General features: G+C 34.6%; 3 protein-coding genes across 6 annotated transcripts; 2 read left to right on the forward strand and 1 right to left on the reverse strand.

The window, feature by feature from the left end:
- Positions 1 to 8,972: 8,972 nt before the first annotated feature.
- On the forward strand, positions 8,973 to 11,464 carry LOC112733375 (beta-ureidopropionase). Its single transcript, XM_025782310.3, has 6 exons — positions 8,973 to 9,252; positions 9,427 to 9,534; positions 9,881 to 10,069; positions 10,154 to 10,381; positions 10,465 to 10,689; positions 10,953 to 11,464. The coding sequence occupies exons 1-6, from the start codon at positions 9,124 to 9,126 to the stop codon at positions 11,316 to 11,318; spliced, it is 1,245 nt and encodes a 414-aa protein (XP_025638095.1). The 5' UTR covers positions 8,973 to 9,123; the 3' UTR covers positions 11,319 to 11,464.
- A 1,118-nt stretch (positions 11,465 to 12,582) lies between these two features.
- Positions 12,583 to 20,056, forward strand: LOC112733376 (protein EXECUTER 1, chloroplastic). 3 transcript variants are annotated; one of them, XM_072212499.1, is made up of 13 exons: positions 12,583 to 13,490; positions 14,201 to 14,317; positions 14,428 to 14,493; positions 14,953 to 15,059; positions 16,016 to 16,097; positions 16,557 to 17,372; positions 17,505 to 17,628; positions 17,739 to 17,908; positions 18,434 to 18,508; positions 18,679 to 18,771; positions 18,899 to 19,208; positions 19,416 to 19,562; positions 19,677 to 20,056. In XM_072212499.1, the coding sequence occupies exons 1-11, from the start codon at positions 13,086 to 13,088 to the stop codon at positions 18,989 to 18,991; spliced, it is 2,148 nt and encodes a 715-aa protein (XP_072068600.1). In that variant the 5' UTR covers positions 12,583 to 13,085; the 3' UTR covers positions 18,992 to 19,208; positions 19,416 to 19,562; positions 19,677 to 20,056. The 3 variants fall into 3 exon arrangements, with proteins under 3 accessions (XP_072068600.1, XP_025638096.1, XP_025638098.1); XM_025782311.3 differs by having other exon boundaries at positions 18,899 to 19,039; XM_025782313.3 differs by having other exon boundaries at positions 18,899 to 19,016.
- A 202-nt stretch (positions 20,057 to 20,258) lies between these two features.
- Positions 20,259 to 22,153, reverse strand: LOC112733377 (nicotinamidase 1). Of its 2 annotated transcripts, XM_025782317.3 has the most exons (6): positions 21,941 to 22,153; positions 21,607 to 21,778; positions 21,350 to 21,533; positions 21,113 to 21,246; positions 20,813 to 20,998; positions 20,259 to 20,567 (listed from the first exon to the last, which is right to left on the reverse strand). In XM_025782317.3, exons 2-6 carry the CDS (start codon positions 21,745 to 21,747, stop codon positions 20,475 to 20,477), a joined length of 738 nt encoding a protein of 245 aa, XP_025638102.1. In that variant the 5' UTR covers positions 21,748 to 21,778; positions 21,941 to 22,153; the 3' UTR covers positions 20,259 to 20,474. The 2 variants fall into 2 exon arrangements, with proteins under 2 accessions (XP_025638102.1, XP_025638101.1); XM_025782316.3 differs by lacking the exon at positions 21,941 to 22,153 and having other exon boundaries at positions 21,607 to 21,917.
- Between the last annotated feature and the right edge of the window lie 160 nt (positions 22,154 to 22,313).

Consider the following 22,313-nt stretch of genomic DNA (forward strand, 5'->3'; position numbering starts at 1 on the left):
CCTGAAATTGAATGTCGTGCACCAAACTAGTCCCTTCACTAGTTTTTTCTCAACTTTTTTAAATTTAAAATTTTAATTTCTTGGATACACTAATTTCAATTCTATTTTTTTATATATCATTTAAATACAAGTGCTTTCATAAAAATTTTTAAGATTTTAGTTTTAATTATATAATTTTTTTAATAATTTAACATTGGTAAATTTTGTAATATATAAGTATGTTATTATAAAAAAATAATTATATGATTGATTAGACACATTTTTTTCATAAAAAAATATGTATTTTTAACAAGAAATTCATAATTAAAATAAACATTTTTTTCCTTATGAAATACATATTTTCGTTATGTGTAAATGAGCTAGATTGAATGCACTTCAAGCACCCTCTCTACCATCTTTGACCTCTGCAGTCTAGACGAAAGAGGTCGGAGATGGTAATGAGGGAAGCTTGAAATACCTTCACGTCAACTCCAAGACGGCAGTTATTAGGGGTATCCGCAAGAAAAAAAATATTTTATAAAAGTACTGAAAGAGGTCGGAGATGGTAGTGAAGGTGCTTGAAAAGCCTTCACGTTAACTTCAAGTTGGCGGTTAGGGTATTCGCAAGAGAAAAAATATTTTATAAAAAAACTTTTATTTGAAGAACATGTGAAAAAATAGAATTGAAATTAATGCATTCAAAAATATTGAGAATTTTGAATTTATAGAAAAAAATGAGAAAAAACTGGTGAAGGAACTAGTTTGGTGCATGACATTCAATTTCAGGGACTAAAATGAGTCACTTAATGCAAAGTGATGGACTAATTTGGTGCATATACAACGATGACATAATGGATGACACGTGGACGAATACTGTTGCGACACGTGGCACAAATGGACACGTGGCCAAATAACATTGTGACACGTGGCACAACCATCCACGTAAGCATGCCACATGTCACTGGTCACCACATCATTATACCATTACATGTTGCCAAATCATGAAGTGACACGTGTCACTTACAGTCCACGTTATCATGCCATGTCATCACGTCGTTAATGGAAAATGGGTTAGGGACTAATATGGTGCACTTTTTTCAATCTTAGAGACGTAATTGGTGCAATTAGAATCTTAGAGATGATTTTAGTGCACGACGTCAATCTCAGGGACCATTTTGGGGTTTAACTTGTATTTTGCGTAACACCTAATATTCCTAATCCGAACAATTTGTCAAGGTTGTATTTGTTTTGTAATGACTAGTGAAGTATGTATGGACGAATATGTCCCTGTTGGCTCTTGGGGTCGTGAAGTGCTTTCTCTATAATGAGTTAGGGTGTGTTTGTGAAACATGCTGGAGAGGATAAAAGTGTGTTTCAGTACTTTGAACGTTGTTCTTTGATGTTTGGCAACTTTTCTTCTCTGAACGCCAACGTGATTCTGCATCCCAAAAGCTCGTTCACCAGAAGAAAGAAATTATAGCTTCTACGTTTACTCAACGTACGTTTAGTTTTTTTTTTTGTGACTGAACATAACACAAAGAAAAAACACCTAAGAGAAAGAGTAGCACTCCTCTCTAATAATAATGTCTAAATTATTAGGGGGCTGTAACCACTCTAGGTACACCTGCTTGTTTAAAGTAGCAGTCTTAGCCATTAAATCAGCCGCTCTGTTTGCTGTACGCTGGATGAGCACTAAAGTGGCTGTTCAATTGTGCTGAAGCATCTCTTTGATTTTGTCAAGCAGATCAGAGTCATTCGTAATCATGCTGGTTGTGCCTCGCGAAACAAGAAGAAACACATCAAGATTATCAGTTTCATATATGACCTCTTTACACTCGCAATCCCAAACCATAACAAGCCCTCTCCAAATAGCATGAAGCTCACAAGAGAGAACACTAGAAAGAGGTATACTGGCAGAACAACCTTTCATCCAAATTCCCATGCTGTCTCTAATAATACATCCAAAGCCAGCTAATTGCCCATTTTCAAAAACACTTGCATCGCAGTTTACTTTACAGACATTCATTGGAGGTGGTTCCCAGTTATATTGCAAAGAGGAAGGAATAATATGTTTTTGGTTGGTAACAACCTTAGAGAAATCGCGAGCAGCATGTTGAACTAAGTGAACAATTTTCTCCTTATTCCATGGATCATCTTGATGGAAGATGTCATTGTTCCTATCCCTCCAAATCCACCAAAAGGCCGCTGCAAAGAGAAACTCATTTTTGTTGAGGTTAGAACGAATCCAAGACACAAAATCCAAACTAGAGTCCTCAGCGGTCATTCCCAAATTTAATCTAATCTAAATCTGACGAGCTTTTTGGCAAGTCCTAAAGCAGTGGTTAATATCTTCTAGAGCAAGATAACATCGCTGACAAAAATCAAAAGTAGCAAGACCTCTTTGAAACTGGTAACTAGCTGTGGGAACTCCGTTGTTGAGACAAAGCCAGAGCAGACACTTTATCTTCTCCGGTATTCTCAAGCGCCAAAGCCAAAGCCAATTTTCATTATCGTTCCAGCCAAATTTCTTCTTCAATAGCCATTCATACCCGCTTTTAGTCGAGTAGGTGAGAGTATTTGAGTTTGTCCAAAACCAACCTGTTTTATCTCCTGCCTGCTTGATAGGATCAGAGAACATCAAATCAAGTTTAACTTCTTCCAGAATCATTGTGCAAAGAATATCCCACCGCCAATGTCCATGGTACCAGACATCTTCTAGCTTCAAGTGAGAATCAGAGATGTGCACAAAAGGAACCAAAGGAGCTAGCGTTCCACATGGTCGCCAAGCATGATACCAAAAGGATTGAAACATCCTGCCTGTATACCAATTAAAACCAACACGAAGCTTTTCTATTGTCTTATAAATCGCTCGCCAAGTGCTTGAAACATTATTAGAAAAATTAGGTGAAAAGCAAGACCTCCCAGATAAATATTTTGCCAACATAATTCTTACCCAAAGCTTATCATTATTATGCAGTAATTGCCAAACAAGCTTTCCTAATAAAGCAAAATTTACACACTGTGTATCTCTAATTCCCAAGCCTCCATATTTTCTTGGAGTGACAACTTTGCTCCACTTGACATAATTTAAGCAACGCTCCCCCACCTTTTCCTTTCACAAGAATTGTCTAAGCATAGAATCAATCTTTTGACAAACCGAAGTAGGAAAAAGAGTCACTTGCATCTGATAAATAGGAAGAGAAGAAGCAACAGATTTAATTAAGCAAAGCCTGCCTGCTCTGTTAAGGAGCCGGCCTTTCCAACTAGCCAGCCTATTCTTGATCTTCTCTAAAGAGTCCGAAAAAAATAGACCTAACAGCTCGAGGATGATTAAGGTTCACCCCCAAGTATTTGCCTAGGTCACTAGTAAAAGGAATATGAGAAACACCAGACAACATTTTCTTCCTTCTATTAGAGATATTTCTAGAACAAATAGCTTTAGATTTTTCAATGTTAACCTTCATACCTGAAGCTTTGTAGAACAACTCCAAGGTGTGCACAACATTCTGAACTTGATTTTTCTTCGCTTTACAAAAAAGGAGGAGGTCATCTGCAAACATCAAGTGAGAAACTCTAGGTCCTCCTCTAGAAACAGCCACACCATCCCAAATACCCTCGTCAACTTGTTTGAAAATGAAGCATGCCAATCTCTCCATGCACAAAACAAATAAATAAGGAGAAATTGGATCTCCTTGCCTGAGCCCTCTGCGAAGTTGGAAGCTGTCCAATCTATTCCCATTCCAAAGGATGGAAAGATTTGAAGCCTGAACACAATTCATTACAAGCCGAATAATTAGAGAAGGAAATCCAAAAGATTCAAGAGTGTGCTCAAGAAAATTCCAATCAACTCTATCATAAGCCTTTTCTAAATCAATCTTAAAAGCCATAACTCCTTTTCTAGACTTTGTCCGCTTAAGAAAGTGAAGAACTTCTTGGGCTACAATAATATTATCAGGCGCTTCTCTACCATGTATAAACCCTCCCTGAGTTGGGCTAACAATCTTATCCAAAAAAGGTCGTAATCTATTAACCAGCACTTTAGTCACTAGCATATAAATTACATTACAAAGGCTTATTGGCCGAAAATCCTTCAATCTAGTTGGAGGGTCGCATTTAGGGATAAGAACAATCAAAGTTTCCAACAAAGAATGGCTTAAAGTCTCCCCTAAGAATGCTTTCTGAACAGTACGCCACACCTCGTGACCCACCACATCCCAATATTCCTTGAAGAAAAAAAACTTGAAAACCATCTGGTCGAGGAGCTTTGAACGAGCTCATATTATCCAGAGCTTCTTTAACCTCCAACATTGTTACTAGTTTAGACAAATTATCACAAGCATCCTGGCTAAGAGATGGCATAGAAATTTCTCCCATGCAATTAACCTCAACAGGCTCAGTTGAGCAAAAAATATTTTTAAGAAAATGAACAACCTCTCTTTGCAAAACTTCCGGATCATCAGACCAGGACCCATCACTGACCAGCAACCCAAGAACCTTGTTATATTTTCTTCTAATGATGGTTTGCATATGGAAAAAGCTAGTATTTCTATCACCATACCGAACCCATTGATCTCTTGACTTCTGGTACCAAAGCAATTCTTCCTGGGCCAAAACTAGATTATACTCAGCTCTCAATTCTTCCTCTTTGTGCTTCAAAATCGGATCATCGTCAGCTTCCATTTTTTGTTGAATACAATTCAAATAAGCCTCCAATTCCCTCTTTTTAATAAAAATATTGCTGAAGACCGTAGATTTGAATTCCAACGAAGCTTCTTGAACCCCCAACAACTTTCTATGGATGCCAAAGTCTGTACTATTCCAAGATTTCTGAACAATGGCCTTGTAATCAGGATGCGTTGCTCATGCCGCTTGGAATCTAAAAGGCCGGTTTCCTTTCTTGATAGGAACTCCTTGACATCGGATAAGTAGGGGACAATGATCAGAGTGAGAACGGTTGAGAACTTCAACAAAAGCTTCTAGAAAAAGAAGACGCCATTCTACAGTACAGCAAGCTCTATCCAATCTCTTTGCAATTTTTCTGTTTCCTTGAATTTTACGGAACCAAGTAAACCGTCTTCCAGAGGTTGTCAGATCAAAAAGACCACAAGAATCTAGAGTACTTGCAAAGACACTACTGCGAGTCAAATAGTAATTACCCCCCCTTCACCTCATGAACACTCAAAATATCATTAAAATCCCCAACCACCACCCATGGTCCCGAATGCACAAACCAATATCAAGCAGATGACTCCATAATTCTACTCTATTAGTGGCTTGAGGGCTGCCATAAACCGCACTGCAAATCCATCTTCGCCCACCACCATCAATTTACAAAGTTACACATTGATTCATAGCCCAAAGAATTTTACAAAAAAAATTTAAATTAGCAGAGAGGAACCAAATTTCTCCCTTATGTCCAACAACATCTACAATCCCTACAGGATAATAGCCTAATCTCCCCCAAAATTATTTCATAGTTTCAAACACAATATGAGTTTCCACCAAAATAAAAAAAGTTGGTTGAAATTTTCGTACTAACTCCTTACAGTGCACCCGAGACATCTTATTTGACGCCCCCCTTACATTCCAACTAATAATATTTAAATGGTCACAATCCATAAAAATAAATTAAATAATTGGAATTTATAATCATTCTACCTCACGTGGATGGACCCCTGTCTCCAATTGTCTTCTGGTGGACTTGCGTCGCAGAACCATCATTCTTCTGTTGAGGTTGGTTCTCCAAGTTTGTTGTTGCACTAGCTTTATCAAGCTCTTTTTGTACTCGAGAATCTGTTGACAATGCTTCAGTAGATGAGTTTTGAAGCGAAATAGGACGCTGCCTTTTGTGCCCTGCTTTAAAGAAAGGAGTACTCTGATCCTTGAAAGCCACCTGAGTTGTTCCCAAAGAGCCAAGCGTGGATGGAGGATCTTTCTTTTCCTTAGGCTCCACCTTTACATTTGATAAAGGCTTTACCTTTGCATTTGATGAGGATCCAACATGCATTTTATTAGACCCAAAAGAAAATTTCTTACTCACCAAATTGGAGCATATTGCTACATTGGCTTTTTTTGGCACCACATTGGGGCCTTTACTCACATTTTTCTTGCCTTTTCTACTAACTGTAACCCATTCACCCTCTTTTGCTTGAGTATCCCTATCCATGCGTGATTTTTGTAAATTATCATGCACAAGACCCGCTGCTCCATGCTTCTCCATAATTGGAATTGATTTGGCATTAATTCCAAATTCAAAAGTTGAATTTTGATTTTTTACTGGGATTTGACTACCTTCTGCCGTTTTCTCGTTGTTATCCACCGGAAATAGTGACGGCAAATTTTTCTCCTTCACCATGGTTTCCTTCCCAATGCCATTGTTGTTCTCTTTCGCACATTCTCTTGTTACATGCCCAAAGCAGCTACATTTTTTACAAATTAAATTCAAGTGCTCATATTCTATGTCATACATATGACCATCAACTTGAATCTTTTTTTATGACTGGAAGTCCCAAGTTAATTTGCACACATGCTCTTGCATACTTTCCCCTCGTCTGGCTAAGTTGATGTAGATCGGTTTACCAACAGCTGACGCAATCATTTTCATGGCTCTCTCTTGATAATAATTAATGTTTAAACCTGTGATTCTTATCCAAATCATGGTAGATCCAAAAGTGTTTTCACAAGGTCTGAATGAAGAACTCCAAGGTTTAACGGCAACATAATTACCAATAATCATCTATGGTCCTCCAAGGATAACTTTTTCTCTATCCTCCAAAAGATCAAATTTGACTAAGAAATAGCCAAAACCGACATCTAGTACCTCATATCCTCATATCCTCATATCAAGTGTAGTACGTTTAGGTTTGTTACTAGTTATTATTGATTATTCCATTATTTTTTTTAAATAAATACTGAAAATATTAAAATAATTATTTTAATTTTTGTGCACTGTTTACTATTTTAATTTTTTATAATATGTATTATTGTTCTTATTATAAATGATAAATTAAATAAAAAATTAATTATAAATAATAATAAAAATATAACTTGTAAAAAATTAGAATCTAAAATAATAATAAAAATAAGATTATTAAAAGTACTTAAAAAGAGTACTAAAATATGTTATTTTATATATTATTTTTAATTTAATAAATAAATATTAATTTTTACTATAAAAGAATACTTAAAAAGTTGTCAATTTTTATATGTTATTTTTAATTCTATAAATAAATATTAAAATAGAGTACTATACAAAAATATTATATAAAAAATACTAAAAATATATATAAAAAGATTAAATATATTTAAAAAATAATATTATAATTTAATATTATATTTTTTAGTAATTAATTAATTATTTATTTAAAAGTGATTTTAACTAATATTATTCAAACAATATTTATTTTATCAAAATCAATTTTAGTAAAAATTGCCAAACATAAATCATATTAACACAAACTCACTTCTACCCAAAATTAATTCTATAAAATCACTTCTATCCAAACTCCAGTTCGTCAACATAACACTTAATGACCAGCTAAATAAAGTGAGTGTTCCTTCGATTTGAAGAGTACATATGATTTTTTTCTCGGTCAATTTTGGATGTCAAAAGAAAGCTTGAAGATGCAACAAGAGTTTTATTTTTATGACCAGCCTTTCAGTAGTAGCATGAGAATAGTTCTGTTAGGCAGTTTTGGTAATGAGTGAAAGAAAATGAAATATAAACACAAATATATAAATAGATATAGACATAATATATATATATATATATATATATATATATATATATATTTTATTTGTTTGGTAAATAATACATAACAGAATACATAAATCCTACTTATATTAAAAAACAACATATTGGTGAGAGTGAAGGATAAGAAAGGAACAGTTGGCGGAAGAATGGTAGATTTGAAAAATTTACAAAATATTAAAGGTAAAAATAAATAAAAAAATTTGTGTCCAATATAAAAAAATTCGTGTATCAACTTTTTGAAGAGACAAAATATATGTTTATTGTGTGTAATCGTATACCACCGTATTTTTGAAAAGGACTTTATTAGATAGACGATAACTTTTGTGAATAATATAAACAATAAACTCTAAAATTAGTCCAATAAAAAAAACACATTATATTTCTAAATTACCAACATAAATTTTAATATTAGGATAATCATCCGCACACCTAGTAAATTGAACATCCGATATATCTATTGTTCACATTGTTTAGTATTTTTATTGTCTACCTATATTTTTTTTTTATTTTTATTCCAGATGATTATTTTTATTAAGGGTGAATGGCATGTGACAAGCCAAGTAGCGATTATAAAGTGGAATGATTATTGATAAATGTGGGGTGGCCGCCGGTTGAAAAAGAAGAGAATATTGGAATGAAATGGGGTAAATTAGGATTTCGGATGGTTATTTTTTTAAAATAACTAACTGAAATTTTTAAAAATTTGAAATTTGAAATTGGATGTGCATGGGTTTTTATTATTTATTTCTACTGGACTAAATAACCAACACATTGCACATATTGTCAAGATTTTTTATTATCTCCCTATCAGTATTCCAAAAATAATTATTCGCGTATCTAGTAAATTGAACCTCCAACATATTTTAATTATATATAACTAAATCCAATCTAATCAAAATAATCATCTACATAAAAATTAAAATAACCATTCGCATACTTACTAAAATGATCATACTAAATTGACCATTAAAATAAAAAAAAAATAAATAAATAGAAAAAATAACTATGATCATCTAATAATTTAATTTTTATTAAAAAATATATATATAATTTAACACATAAGTCTTATGATTTAATGTAACTGAAAAAACAAATAAAAACTTAACAAAAAAACATAAATACTCATCCTAATTTTTTAAAATTAAAAATTAAAAATTAAATAATTAATAATTTAATTTTTAATTTAATTTTTATTTTTTTAAATTTTATTATATATATTATATTCTAAAATGATTGTCACCCCATATTTTTTCTTTTCTAATTCATTAGGAGAATTATTCAATTGTATGTGTATGAATTATGATGAGTGTTGCCAACGAAGAAGATGCGTAATCAGCTCTCACTCTAATCTTTGACCAACGCTGATTGAGATTTGAGAGCGTGCAGCAGATATGGACGACACCAAACACAGAGAAGAAGAACAAGTGATGAGCAATGAAGATGATTCGAAGGGTTCAATCTGTGGCTACGACTCACTTCACCGGCTTCTCAAGGATAATCTCAAACCCCATCTCTTCCACGTAATACCCTTACCATTCCTTTCTTTTTCCCTTAGTTAAATCGACCAAATTTGCATTTCTTGTTGGTTCCCTAAATCCATCGTCAATTTGGAAAATTCGATTGATGATTTGTATTTTCTTGCATTTTAATCTTTGTTCATGCTTCTTCAAAATGGATCATACATATACTTGCAGGAAGTGAGCCGTTTGCTTACTGGTCTTAATTGTGGAAAACCACTTGAAACAGTTGTTCTCCCTGAATTAGCTTCCACTCTCTCTGCTGAGCATGGTTTTGACCTCCAGGTATGAATGGAATGTTGGATTCTTTCATTTATGCAGAATACACAAAATGAGTGCATAAGACAATGTTGGATTCTTTCACATAAGAGATGTGTTAGTTGTACTTACTTTTGTCAACTTGTTGAACATTTTATCTATCCAGTTTTCACCACTGTCGTGTGTACTCACTCCATGGACTATGAACATGGGAATGACTAGTCTTTTGTTTCTTCTCTGGCTGTTGTGAGATGGTTTTAGATTAATGCATTAATTAACTACGGCTTTTTTGTCAGAATAGAAAGTAGAGACTCTGTTGGCTATTTCTGCTGTACTAGTGGTTGCTCTGATGATTTTAAGTTGAATCTTTCAGGCTTTCTGCTTTCAAGCTGACAAAGAACTATTAAGAGAACCTCGTGTAGTGAGGGTTGGCTTGATTCAGAACTCCATTGCCCTTCCAACAACTGCTCATTTTACAAACCAAAAGAAGGCTATCTTTGATAAACTAAGGCCAATCATTGAAGCTGCTGGTTCTTCAGGAGTCAACATATTATGCTTGCAAGTAAGTTTCATGACTATGAATGTTTACTGTTTGATTTATACTGTGATATGAAGTCTTAAATAGTTTTATATACTTTCGTTGCAGGAAGCATGGATGATGCCATTTGCCTTCTGTACACGAGAGAAGAGGTGGTGTGAATTTGCAGAACCTGTTGATGGGGAATCAACCGAATTTTTGCAATGCTTTGCCCTCAAATATAACATGGTTATTATAAGTCCAATCCTTGAGAGGGATATTAACCATGGAGAGGTTATTTGGAACACTGCTGTTGTAATTGGAAATCACGGCAATGTAATAGGAAAGCATAGAAAGGTAACTGCATAAACTTTATGTTTCTAATTTTATTGCTAATGCATCTGTTGTGGCTATGTCATGAACACGTAACATCTTGGCAGAACCATATACCAAGAGTTGGAGACTTCAATGAAAGCACATACTATATGGAAGGAAATACTGGCCACCCTGTATTTGAAACAGCATTTGGAAAGATTGCCATTAACATATGCTATGGTAGGCACCATCCATTAAACTGGTTAGCCTTTGGCCTAAATGGTGCAGAGATTGTTTTCAACCCTTCTGCCACTGTGGGTGAACTCAGTGAACCAATGTGGCCAATAGAGGTCAGTTGCTCTATAATTAACTAAACTACTCTAAACCTCTCTGGTTCTTAAATTGAATCTGGCACATTTTTGTGGCATAATGTGGCAATAGCTATGATCTGATGCTAATGCCTATAAGTCAATAATCAGAACGAAATCAGTTCTTAAATGACTAATGAATGAGATAATTAGCTTACGTCAAAGATGCTGCCTAACCTTCTATTTTGATTTTGTACTGTTTTTTCAGTAGAGATTTGGTTTAAAAAGGTGTTACTGTTTTTCAGGCACGAAATGCTGCAATAGCAAATAGTTATTTTGTTGCTTCAATCAATCGTGTTGGGACTGAGACATTCCCTAATGCATTTACTTCTGGTGACGGGAAGCCAGCGCACGCCGATTTCGGGCACTTTTATGGATCAAGCCATGTTTCAGCACCAGATTCATCCTGCACGCCATCTCTGTCCCGGAACAGGGATGGCTTATTAATCACAGACATGGATCTCAACTTGTGCAGACAGGTGAAAGACCGGTGGGGCTTTAGAATGACTGCTAGGTACGATATGTATGCCGATACACTAGCTCACTATGTCAAACCAGACTTTGAGCCTCAGATAATCAGTGACCCCTTGTTGCACAAGAAGTCCTTGTAATTGTAATCTATGTAATATGGTCCTAAACTACAAATTATTATGTGTTTCACTGCTTTTTTTAGTTCTTTAGATTGTGGTCTGCCGTGAGATTGCCAAGTGCGGCAACTCCAAATAAAATTTCTATGTTGCATATTGGAATAATAAAACCAGTTCCCAGAAAGAATTTCAAAAGCATGAAATTGGAAACAGGAAAAGATAGAGAGAAGGAAACAAAAGAATTTCCATTTCTGGCTACGTACAAGGTTTGTTATAGGGGGGGTTTGTGGACCTCGGGGTAATAGTTGTGGACTTGTGGTCCTTGTTTTGTGTTAACTCAACTCACACAGCCCAAATCTTAAAGTCTACGAGGCTTGCTAAAAAAACTTATGACAAAAAAAAAGTTGCTAGAACCTAGAATTGGATACTTTTCATGAGTGAAGATCTTTTTCTTTTTAAATAAATTGATGTTTTTTATTTTTCAAGCTAATTTTATTCAAAATATTATAATTTGTATTGTATTGATTTGAATTTGTTTTTTTTAATTCAATCTAATTTAAACTAGAATGATTTAGATAATATATAATTTAAATTACAAAATTTCAAAATTTTTAAATTACAAATTATTAATATTTAAAATTTATATAAAATGTAAACCAATTCAATCCAATTCGGCAATTCCCAATAATATCAACTGAATTAATTAAAGTAAGGATATTAAGAAAATAGCTAATGATACACTATTTTTGAAGGACTCAAAAACCAAATCTTTTTGTTGTAAAAAAATATTAGTTGTAAATTATGTTCTATAATGGGTGCAAGAAAATTTTATCAAAATTCGCCCTTTTAAATGAATATGAATTATATGATGAGTGTGACAAATAACATAAGGCCTACCTAATTAGAACTTTTTATTTTTATTATTGGGATTGTGGTGATATTTTTAAATAATGTGGAGAGTTGGTGTGTTTTTTTATGTGGATGGTTATAAATTTGAAGAACAGTTTTGTGAATATTAATTTTTTTTCTTTTGATGCTACAAATCTTTTAAATTTGTGGTTTTATTTTTTTTTAAATACAAATTTGAGGATCAGATTTGAATTTTTTATTTTAAATTTTTTTAAATATATAAATCTAAGAATCAGATTTTCTCAAATTTGTAACACTATAAAATCTGACCCTCAAATTTCTATACTTCTTTAAATTTAAAGGTCAAATTTATTACTTAAAATTAAAAAAAAAAGTTCATATTAAAAAGAACACACCAATTATCTATAATAATGAATTACACACCATCTTCTTCCATATAAAAAAAATTAGCCTACCTAATCAATGGTCTTAGCACAACTTATATCTGAATACAATATTAATTCCATATTGCCACCTGTTAACTCAAAGATTTCCAATTTAACACACCAAACACTTCAGGGGCCATATGGAAAACAAATATGTTTTGGAATTTAGAGAGAAGAAAAACAGCTATCCCAGCAGCAGTTGCAGTTTCATCCTTATCCTAAAACAAATCTTTTCTCATCTATAAACAAAATTTTCACAGTCAGCTTCATAGCCTCATGTTTTGAGTTTCTCCCACAATCACAATTTTTTCTCTTTTCCGGTATTAGATATTTCCAATTTTTTCCTCCACTAATATTAATATTATTAAGTGGTTACTCTCAAAACTACTTAAAAGGAGGAAAAAAAAAGAAATATCAGAAAATATTCACATTCACATATTCACTGTTATTTCACCCTCAAACTGAAACCAAAGCGAAGCAAAGAAGAAATTGTGTCATGGTCATGGCTTCCATGTATGCACCCACAGCTCCGAAGCTGAGTTTCCCAAACCACAAGAAGCAATCTTCAATCCCTTTCACTCTCAGAAGGCCCTCGCTCATTCCTTTTCCTTCTTCCAATTCCCATTCCCTCTGCCGCTGCCTCAACGCCTCCGCTTCCGACGATGCTAACAGCACCTCCGGCGGCGGTGGAAACAACATCCGATGGGACTCCATGGTCCAGGACTTCGTCAGTAACGCCATCAAGCAGTTCGATTCTCTCATCAGCTCGCTCTTGAAAGACGATGCCGCGATGGCGGCGGTTGAGGGTGGTAGTGAGAAGGAGAAAGAGTGGGATTGGGATCGATGGCGGCAGTATTTCGAGGAGGTCGATGAGCAGGAGCGTCTCCTCACCATTCTTAAGGTGCCCAAATCAATTTTGATGTGTCTGTCGATTATTAGAAAAAAGAGGGTGGTTTTGATTTTTAGTGTGTGTTGGGTAAAAACAAAATTTTGTGTTAAAAATATGTTCTTTTGGACTTTTTTAATTTAGCTGCGAGGAATGGTCTTGTGTAGAATTAGGGTTAATATGAAAGGAGAGCTGGTTAATAGCATGTGCACAAAATCCTAAAGCTAGACTATAGTGTACCAGCATTGCTTATTATTGTATCATTTAAACTAAAGTATTCTTCAAGGCTTTAATATCTGGGTTCCAAGTAATGAATGGAGATGCTTTTTTCTTTAATATGAGACCCTTCTGTGGAATAGAGGTGCAACCAAGTAATGCATTATGCATAGCAGTCAGCTGCTATTGTAAGCTTAGAATAGAGTCAATCATGTCAATGATTGCTTCCATTACCATACGATTTTTTAGCCCTTTACTTTAGTTTGCTAGAGACTGATCAAAATGGGAAATCATTTACTTCTAAGCAATCGTCTATTTAATAACAGTCGTGAAGGATTTTGTTTTGAATGGCAAAGCCATGATGTTCAATGAAGAGGCCTATTATTAATTGTTAGTGCACGAACTCCCACGCAATACTAAAGAGGATTTCTTTGAATCCCCCTTGTAATTCGATCATGTGCTGTCTGGTTTAATAATGTTTAATTGCTACTTTGGTTTGTGCTCCACAGGCTCGGTTAAGAGATGCAGTGTATTTGGAGGATTATGAAGATGCTGCCAGGCTTAAGGTGGCAATTGCAGCTGCCTCAACCAATGACAGTGTTGGAAGAGTGATGTCTTATCTCAATGTAAGAAATTTTAATTCAATGATGCTTTTCTGACAAGTAAAATCTTTATTATAACATATTTTCTAATACACCATTTGTTAATGCATAACATTTATTTTCTAATCTCTCAGAGTGCCATAAAGGAAGAGCGATACAGTGATGCTGCCTTTTTAAGAGATGAAGCTGGTGCTGGACTTGTGAGTTCTCATGGAATTTGTTTAATGACAACTCGAATACATCTTTACTTCATCATGAGAATAGAATAGAATGTCGATTGTGATTTCAAAGTGTGACCATGTTAATACTAGTAGTTGTTTAAACTGGTGGTAGTTTGATTTAAACTTTGTTTTCACCACAAAGCCTTACTTCCCTTGATCCTTTACTGACTATGAATTGTGAGTATATTTGGGTTGCTTATTATTGGTTTCCAATGTTCTAGTGGTGCAATTCTTTTACTACTTGGATCTATTACGTTTCAAATTTCACTCACTTATGAATTGGCGTATTGTCCTTTTTTCCCCCTTCAAATTTTGACTTTTTTTATGTACTGCAATATTTTGCAATGTTATTGTTAGCATCTTATTTTTTCACCAGTAATGTTGTAATGTCTCTTTAACCTGTAAAATTATTCAAAGTTTATGTATTTTCCTTCACAGGTGGGTTGGTGGGCTGGTAGTTCAAAAGACTTTAATGATCCACACGGTCTAATTATACGCATTACTCCAGAGCACGGAAGATATGTTGCAAGGAGCTATAGTCCTAGGTAGTTTTCTTTATATTGATGATTATAACCATGTTAGGAATTTTGTTATCTTTCATTGATAAAGAGTATAAAAATACTTTTTTGGCCAAGGAAATGTGTCAAAATATTTGGGGCAGTATTCCTGTACCTCTAACTCTACGCTTCTTCAACTTCATTGAGCTAGGATGTTAAGAATCATACCCTATGTAACAGCTGTTATGTGTAATTGACTAACCATACTGTACCTAATTTTCCCACCAGTCTCTTCCTTCCCTTTGTATTATAATATAGACATGGGTGTACTCTATTATCACCGAGTCTCATTCAAAATTTATCAGACTCTATACACTTCCTTTCTGCTCTATTTCTGTCTGCTGTTTTTTCCTCTAACTCTGCGACTTCAACTCCCTCTTTTTCTAATTGTCTTTTAGTAGTGAAAATTCATAATATATGTTGTATTTCTTTGCTAACATTGACTGTTGTGTGAAATTTATAACCTAGTATTATCTAAATTGCTATGAGGTTCTGTAGCTATAAGCTTTGACCATTTGGATGAGCCAGCAATTTATTGTCATGATTGTTCATATTAATGAACACTTCAGGTTAGTTACAAAATGATCCAGTTTTGAATGAAGTAATTATCTAGGAAACGGGATTTCCCTAAATAACATGAAAAACTGTTATTTGGGGAGGGTAGGTTCTGAAATGTGTGAAGCTGATAGATTAGGAGTCTTATTCCAAGGTTGTAATTAGATAAAGCTGTATTCAGCTGTTCTCTGCGTGTTTTACATCCATTTTTAGTGCCATGTGTTTCACTTATATGAAATCTATCTTATAACTTATGCAAATAATCTATTATCTTCAAACAGTTTACTTCTTGATGTGTTCTGAGGTGTTGCTTGAAATGGTATATTTTAGGCAGTCTTACTATTACCCGGTGTGTCTTCTAGTGTTGACCCTGTCACATATTTTTCTAGGCAACTTGCAACATCTGGTGCTGGTGTTCCTCTATTTGAATTTTTTCTTACTATGGATAAGAAAGGTGAATTCAAGTCTCAGGTATCACTTCTCAACTTATCACTATAATTTCCATCAATTTCTCCTTGGATCATTATAATGTAAATAGTAGTAAGTCATCCCTTCTCAACTTATCACTATAAATTCAGGGATTTACTGAAGATTGATTTCATGGGAAAATTGTATCTTGACCATATTGCAGTGTTGAAACATCCTAATTTGCTCATTTCACCTCTCAGTTAGATAGAGATCTCGATATCTTGATATGTCTTCTATAGGTATAAATGAATGTAGAGTCCACTTAGTTAACGGCATCCATAATAACTAAATGGTTCCAATTCATTTTCTTTTGTTAAGCATTCAAACCAAATCATCGTTCTCTGTTCTGTTTCGATTTTGCTGTTTTAAGTTTTTGCTGATACCTTGTTTTTTTTAATTTACTGTATTCAAAGGTTATTGTCCATTTGCAGTAATGCAGCAGGGTTTTATTTTAATTTTCAGGCTGTGTACTTGAAGAGAAGAGGAGGGGCCTTCCATGGTCCCCCAACAACCTCCCCTAAAGCATTGAGCGCTTCTGAGAGATTGGGTTCTGTGGAGTCAACTGATGATAGAAGTGAACTCTTTGTTGTGAGTACTGAAGATCCAGCTGATGATAGAAATGATGGCTCTGATCCAGCCGAGGGAATGCCTGGATTTCAAAATGTCATGAAAGATATGATTCCTGGCGTAAAGGTGAAGATTTTCAAGGTTACACACCCAGAGAAAGTAGACAAGGATATTATATCTAAGGTGATTGAGCAGATAATTGAGGAAGAAGAGGATGAGGATAATGATGAAGATGATGATGAAGAAGAAGAAGAAGAAGAAGAAGAAGAAGAAGAAGAAGATGAAGAAGAAGATGAAGATGAAGATGAAGATGAGGAGCAAGACAATGATACAGGAAGTCTGGAACTGGCAGATGTTAAGTCTGAAACTGACCAAGAGGGAGATGATGAGATTGAAATAAATGATGATCTGGGAACTTTTGAACGTGAAGAACAAAATGAAATTGCAGTCAAAATTGTCGTTCGTGGTCTTGTTCAGAAACTTTCCAGCAGTTTTCCCACTAGGGATTTGCTTCGAGTTCCTGCTAAGTTGGAGATGAAGGGACGTGGTTCATTTTCCTTTACTGTTGAAAAGGAAGTCAATCAGCAGGGTGACCATGACAAAGGGAAATCTTTATCAGATAAATCAACCAGGATGCAAGGTCCACGAAAAGTTGATCATGTTATGTTTGACCTTGCTAAATTCATTGGGAAGGGAAAGGTACCTTCAAAGGTAGGTCTAAGTAGTAGAAGTGGAACTGCAATTTCTAATTATTTGCCACATTTGGTTTCGTTGTGTCAGCATTCTGTTGTTAAATTCATCCAAAAGCTTCGTAGACCATAATTCTTCCGTTCAATCTTCTAGGTGCTCAAAGAGGTGGGAGACTTGATAAATCTCACTTTAAGTCAGGCACAAAATCATCAGCCATTATCTGGGACAACAACTTTCAATCGTATTGAAATACCAGCTTCTTTGGATCCTCTAAATGGTGATTTACTAGAGCACTTGTCAATTTGATTGTTATGAGGTGCTAAAAATTAGCTGCCAGAAATGGGTTTCTAATCTGTACTGAGGAACAAATATTTTCATTTTGATCAGGTCTTTACATTGGTGCACATGGACCTTTCTCCTCTGAAGTTATTCAACTTAGGCGTAGAGTTGGTCAATGGCAAGAGGAAAGTGGGTCTAAGGAGCCTTCAGATCTTGAATTTTATGAGTATGTTGAGGCTTTGAAACTAACTGGGGATCCTTATGTACCAGCTGGTCAGGTAATATTGGAAATTTTATTTCATTGCATATACAAATTTGAAATTCTTTTGTATATATCTTTTTTTTTTTCTCAATTTTGTGATATTAAAGCTCCTGCATGTGTAGAAAATGTAATGTTTGACTGTCAACCTGAATGATGAATGTTGGTGCTTTGAAATATGCTGACATCTGAATCTCGGTTTAAACTGTTTCTAAAATATACATTTAGCATTAACAAAATCTAATATTATTTAAGTGTAATGAAGAGATATTCCTTGATAAGTGTAATGAAGTATTTGCAATCTTATTATAATTACATTTTTTCCTCAATAAATAAGAAATATTCCTTGATAAGTGTAATGTAGTATTGAACTAATTGTGTATAAAATAAAATAAATAAGTAAAAATTTCATACCCTCACTGTGAATTGGTGATGCTGGTGATGATTTGTATAGTAGGAAGATGAGTTCAAACAGCTTCACTTATGTTGCTAACATGTCATTTATATTATACACCTGATTGCTTGTGTTCTATGATCACTTTAGGTCGCCTTTCGCGCAAAAGTTGGAAAGAGGTATCAACTTCCTCATAGAGGAATAATTCCTGAAGAGTTTGGAGTGGTACGGTTGTTTCCCAGTTACAAGGGGATCATATTAAGTCTCACTGCTTTCTACACCCCCCAATCCCACAAAACAAAACTCTCCAAACTTTTTATTTACTTTCCAGTTTTAAAGGAAGAGATAAAATGATTGTTGTTCTGTAGTCTTCTCTGATGTTGTTGACACTATAGGTTGCTCGCTATAAAGGCCAAGGGAGGCTGGCTGAGCCAGGGTTTAAGAATCCTCGGTGGGTTGATGGTGAACTTGTAATTCTAGATGGAAAGGTTTGTCTTTATCACAGCTGTGACATTTGTTCAATATTTGTTACTGTAATTCCATTGTGAAATTATTCTTTATTACTTTGATGTAACAAACTTGTATTTTCAACTTGTCTTTCGTTGATTTTTGCAGCACATAAAAGCTGGGCCTGTTGTTGGATTTGTGTATTGGGCCCCTGAATATCATTTTCTGGTATTCTTCAATCGGCTTAGGCTTCAACAATAGGGCTTTGTCATTATGTCAGAGACATGTAAATAATTCTGATTTTTTGGTGTAAGTTCTTTACATTTAAGGTTTATGTGTCATGAAAGCATTCACTGATATCAATTCATCTTCTGCAACTTCTTCTTTCTCCTTTTTTATTATACTGGTCTAATGAGCCGATGAACTGGATAATCAAGCATCCTGACTGGTATAGTAGATAGCTCATGAAGTTTAACTGGTATAACTTAATTTGTGTTTGCTGTCAAAAGTGATTTGAGTTATTAAATACGTTAATTTCCTTGTATCAAAGGCAGATCTTTACTGCTACTACATATCTATAAACTGATATTTTTTTAATATGTTATATTAAAAAGAAACATGAATTTCCATTCCAATATACAAATATCTTTTATTAAATTGTTTGTTTCTTATGTTGTTTGACCAGTGATTCACTGGCTAAACCAGTGACCAAGCTCCCTTTCTGAGTTGCTAACTGGTCCGAGTTTTGCGCCACCATATTTGGGAGTATTGTTGGTGAGATCTTATGCCTTTAATGGCAGATATACTGATCAATACAGCGTCTGCTGTTAAGGTATCTAGTGTTCAATTATTTAATAGCTATTTCATGGATTTTTCGTTTCTCCGGTGGATACTGGATACCAGTTTTATTCAGTGTTGATTTTCCTTCTTTTTCCTTTTCTTACAGGTTTAGAAGATTTTCACTATTAACCTCCTTCCAAGCAGCATTGAAATTTGGGCATTTGAGGACCTTTCTAGCTCTAACTGCACTAACTCTGGTTATAGTAAGCATGGCTGCTGAACCTTTACTAACTATAGAATGAAAAACAAGGGGTTCAAAGTATCAGCACTAGTCACTATTCATTCCATGTGTTATGGAAGTGCTGTTTTCACAGGGTATCTTTCATCAACTTTGTATATTATTTCTAATTTTTCTTAAAAATTATAATACAGCCATGTATCATTAATTTATAAATAATCATGCTTAGTTAATGTATGCATGGTTGATATCGTAGTTCTGTTGGGATGATTGAAATCTTTGGTTATCCAAATAGCATTATTTTTACACCTTGGAGAGCATCCATGTCTGTGGAATCAGAGTTAGCTAGCAAGAACATTGGTACGAGTTTGATTGAGTTTAACCAAGTCAAATCAAACTGTTGATTGCTTCACCAGTTTTCAGTTGTTCTAATTCGGTTTTAATAACTGCTGCTGTATGAGTTTACTTCGATCCTTGTCAAGTTTCTTTATATTTCATGCTAAGTGACAATTGAGAAGCCTTCTCATTTCATATTATTTTACAGAAATTTATTTGATTTCACAACAAAAGGTCTCCTGAGACTGCCAACATATTTTACATCTCAACCTTAGGGGAGCTTCCTGACTCAACTTCATACTGCTTAAATTACATTGCACGTTTTATAAATCTCACCAACCTTAGATAAGTGTATTTGAGATTTTTATCCAGGGAAAGGCACACACCAAATCATATCTTCTCTGCCACACCAAACAGCAGCTGGTTTGCTACCCTGGCTCCCCTTTCTTTGGCCATATACAGACCCACGTGATGCATAAACTCCTGCCATCAAAATTTAAACTCATGCCCTAGCTTTTACAATTATCATGTCTATTTTCTATTGTTTGTATAATATATACATAAATAATGTTATATATCTAAGTCTTTTTGTTAATCAAGTCCAATCAAGTTAATCTAACATAAAAAAAATCAGTTATGGCTAGCATTATTCTAAGTTTTATTATGTAACTTGGTTGGACTTTGTTCATAAAAAGATTTAGATGTGTAGCATTACTCTATATACAAACCTGAGGATGAGCTAGAGTTCCTTTGGTGTCATAGGCTACTTCAAGTGGGATATCAAAGGTTGCGCAGCCACGCGAATACACCACCACGCTCTCTAGAGGCTCCAGAAAGCCGCGGTTTTTAGCAGACATGGTTGAGCACACGAAATCCAGCACGCAGATATCTGTGCATACGCCTACAACCACCAGCTTCCCAATCCAAGCAACAAAATAAAATGCATTACATCAGTGGTTATAACTTGTAATGATATGATATAAAAAATCAGCAGTTTACTTTGCCAGAAACAATCACAAATTACTCACTGTGTTGATCTTATTTTTCTTCACCCAATCTACAAAAACATTGGAACCGTCCTCTTCTATCGACCCCAAGTATCCATCAAAACAATCCTTTCGTCTGATTGTAACGTTGCTTTCATTCTCTAACCATCTTAAAGCTGCAATTCAATGCAAAATTATATAGATCATGCCATGTCATGTCATGCCTGAATCATTTGGACTATTGAGAGAAAGCTAAACAAGATTTGACAATTGGTAAACCTGGAACAAGATTTGATTCGTCAGTTCCAACAATACAGTGAGGAGGATAAGGGTCCTCTGACTTGTTAGGGTGGTGAGAATCCAGGAAAGCCATGACTGGCAATTTCTTCTCACAGAACAATCTTGCTAGCCTTTCTGATTCATTGATCATCCCTGATATCTGTCTGTTGGCTTCTCTTGGAGCCTGAAAAGCAAGTAAATCAATCACAAACACACATGCAGGGTCTCAAATCTGAATACTAGTTAATAAAGAGTACCAGATTTCCAGAACCAACAGTACAGAATCCATTTATGATGTCCACAAGAACAAGACCATTGACAGTGGCTTCGGTTAATACCACTGACTCCTGCTCCAGAGGAATCTCATTCTTGAGGAGCTCAACTGTTTGTGACACCATACTCCCCTTTCCTGCACTTGTATTCAGTTTACTGTAACACTAACATCAGAATCAGATATGTCTCTTACCGTATTAAAAAAAAAAATCAGATACGTCTCTTCGTATATAACTTCATATATAATAATTAATATAAAATTGGATCGGGACGACTTTTTAATTTTTAAATAATTGAATCAAACTGCACTGCCAATACCCCTGTTAGAGAGTGTCGTGTGGCTTCAAGTCTCCTTCACTCTCAGTGTAATCCGTGAGACCGTGACCGTGACTCAATACATTAGAAGAGTCAAAACAAGTTTTCCAACCTTGATAAGGACGATAAATATCTTTCTTTTGATCCGCATTTCCACACACTTTTTCTTCTTTAGTATCATTATTGGCATAACGTGATTCATTTCACACTATCTATAGGGAATGCTAGGTCACCAACTTTTGTGATTTATAGTTATTAAATAATTATTAATGATGATTTTAATGATGTGAGATTGATGTGAGATTTCATCCAATAACTCATTTTTTTTTACTGGTTATATGTTGGCAAAAATTTAACAAAGTTGCTAACTCCCTAG

The sequence above is a fragment of the Arachis hypogaea genome, chromosome 13 (assembly GCF_003086295.3).
Source record: "Arachis hypogaea cultivar Tifrunner chromosome 13, arahy.Tifrunner.gnm2.J5K5, whole genome shotgun sequence".
In the NCBI taxonomy this organism is placed as follows: Eukaryota; Viridiplantae; Streptophyta; class Magnoliopsida; order Fabales; family Fabaceae; genus Arachis; species Arachis hypogaea.

Bases quoted from the DNA above. Each gene is read 5' to 3' on its own strand.
- LOC112733375 (XM_025782310.3), top strand. From the start codon at position 9,124: ATGGACGACACCAAACACAGAGAAGAAGAACAAGTGATGAGCAATGAA. The intron at 9,535-9,880 runs GTATGAATGGAA...TGAATCTTTCAG, and splicing joins AGCATGGTTTTGACCTCCAG to GCTTTCTGCTTTCAAGCTGA. The intron at 10,382-10,464 runs GTAACTGCATAA...ACATCTTGGCAG, and splicing joins TAATAGGAAAGCATAGAAAG to AACCATATACCAAGAGTTGG.
- LOC112733376 (XM_072212499.1), top strand. From the start codon at position 13,086: ATGGTCATGGCTTCCATGTATGCACCCACAGCTCCGAAGCTGAGTTTC. The intron at 14,494-14,952 runs GTGAGTTCTCAT...TTTCCTTCACAG, and splicing joins ATGAAGCTGGTGCTGGACTT to GTGGGTTGGTGGGCTGGTAG. The intron at 18,509-18,678 runs GTACGGTTGTTT...TTGACACTATAG, and splicing joins TTCCTGAAGAGTTTGGAGTG to GTTGCTCGCTATAAAGGCCA.
- LOC112733377 (XM_025782317.3), bottom strand. From the start codon at position 21,747: ATGGTGTCACAAACAGTTGAGCTCCTCAAGAATGAGATTCCTCTGGAG. The intron at 21,534-21,606 runs GTACTCTTTATT...CTTGCTTTTCAG, and splicing joins CTGTTGGTTCTGGAAATCTG to GCTCCAAGAGAAGCCAACAG. The intron at 20,999-21,112 runs GTGAGTAATTTG...TGGATTGGGAAG, and splicing joins AGAAAAATAAGATCAACACA to CTGGTGGTTGTAGGCGTATG.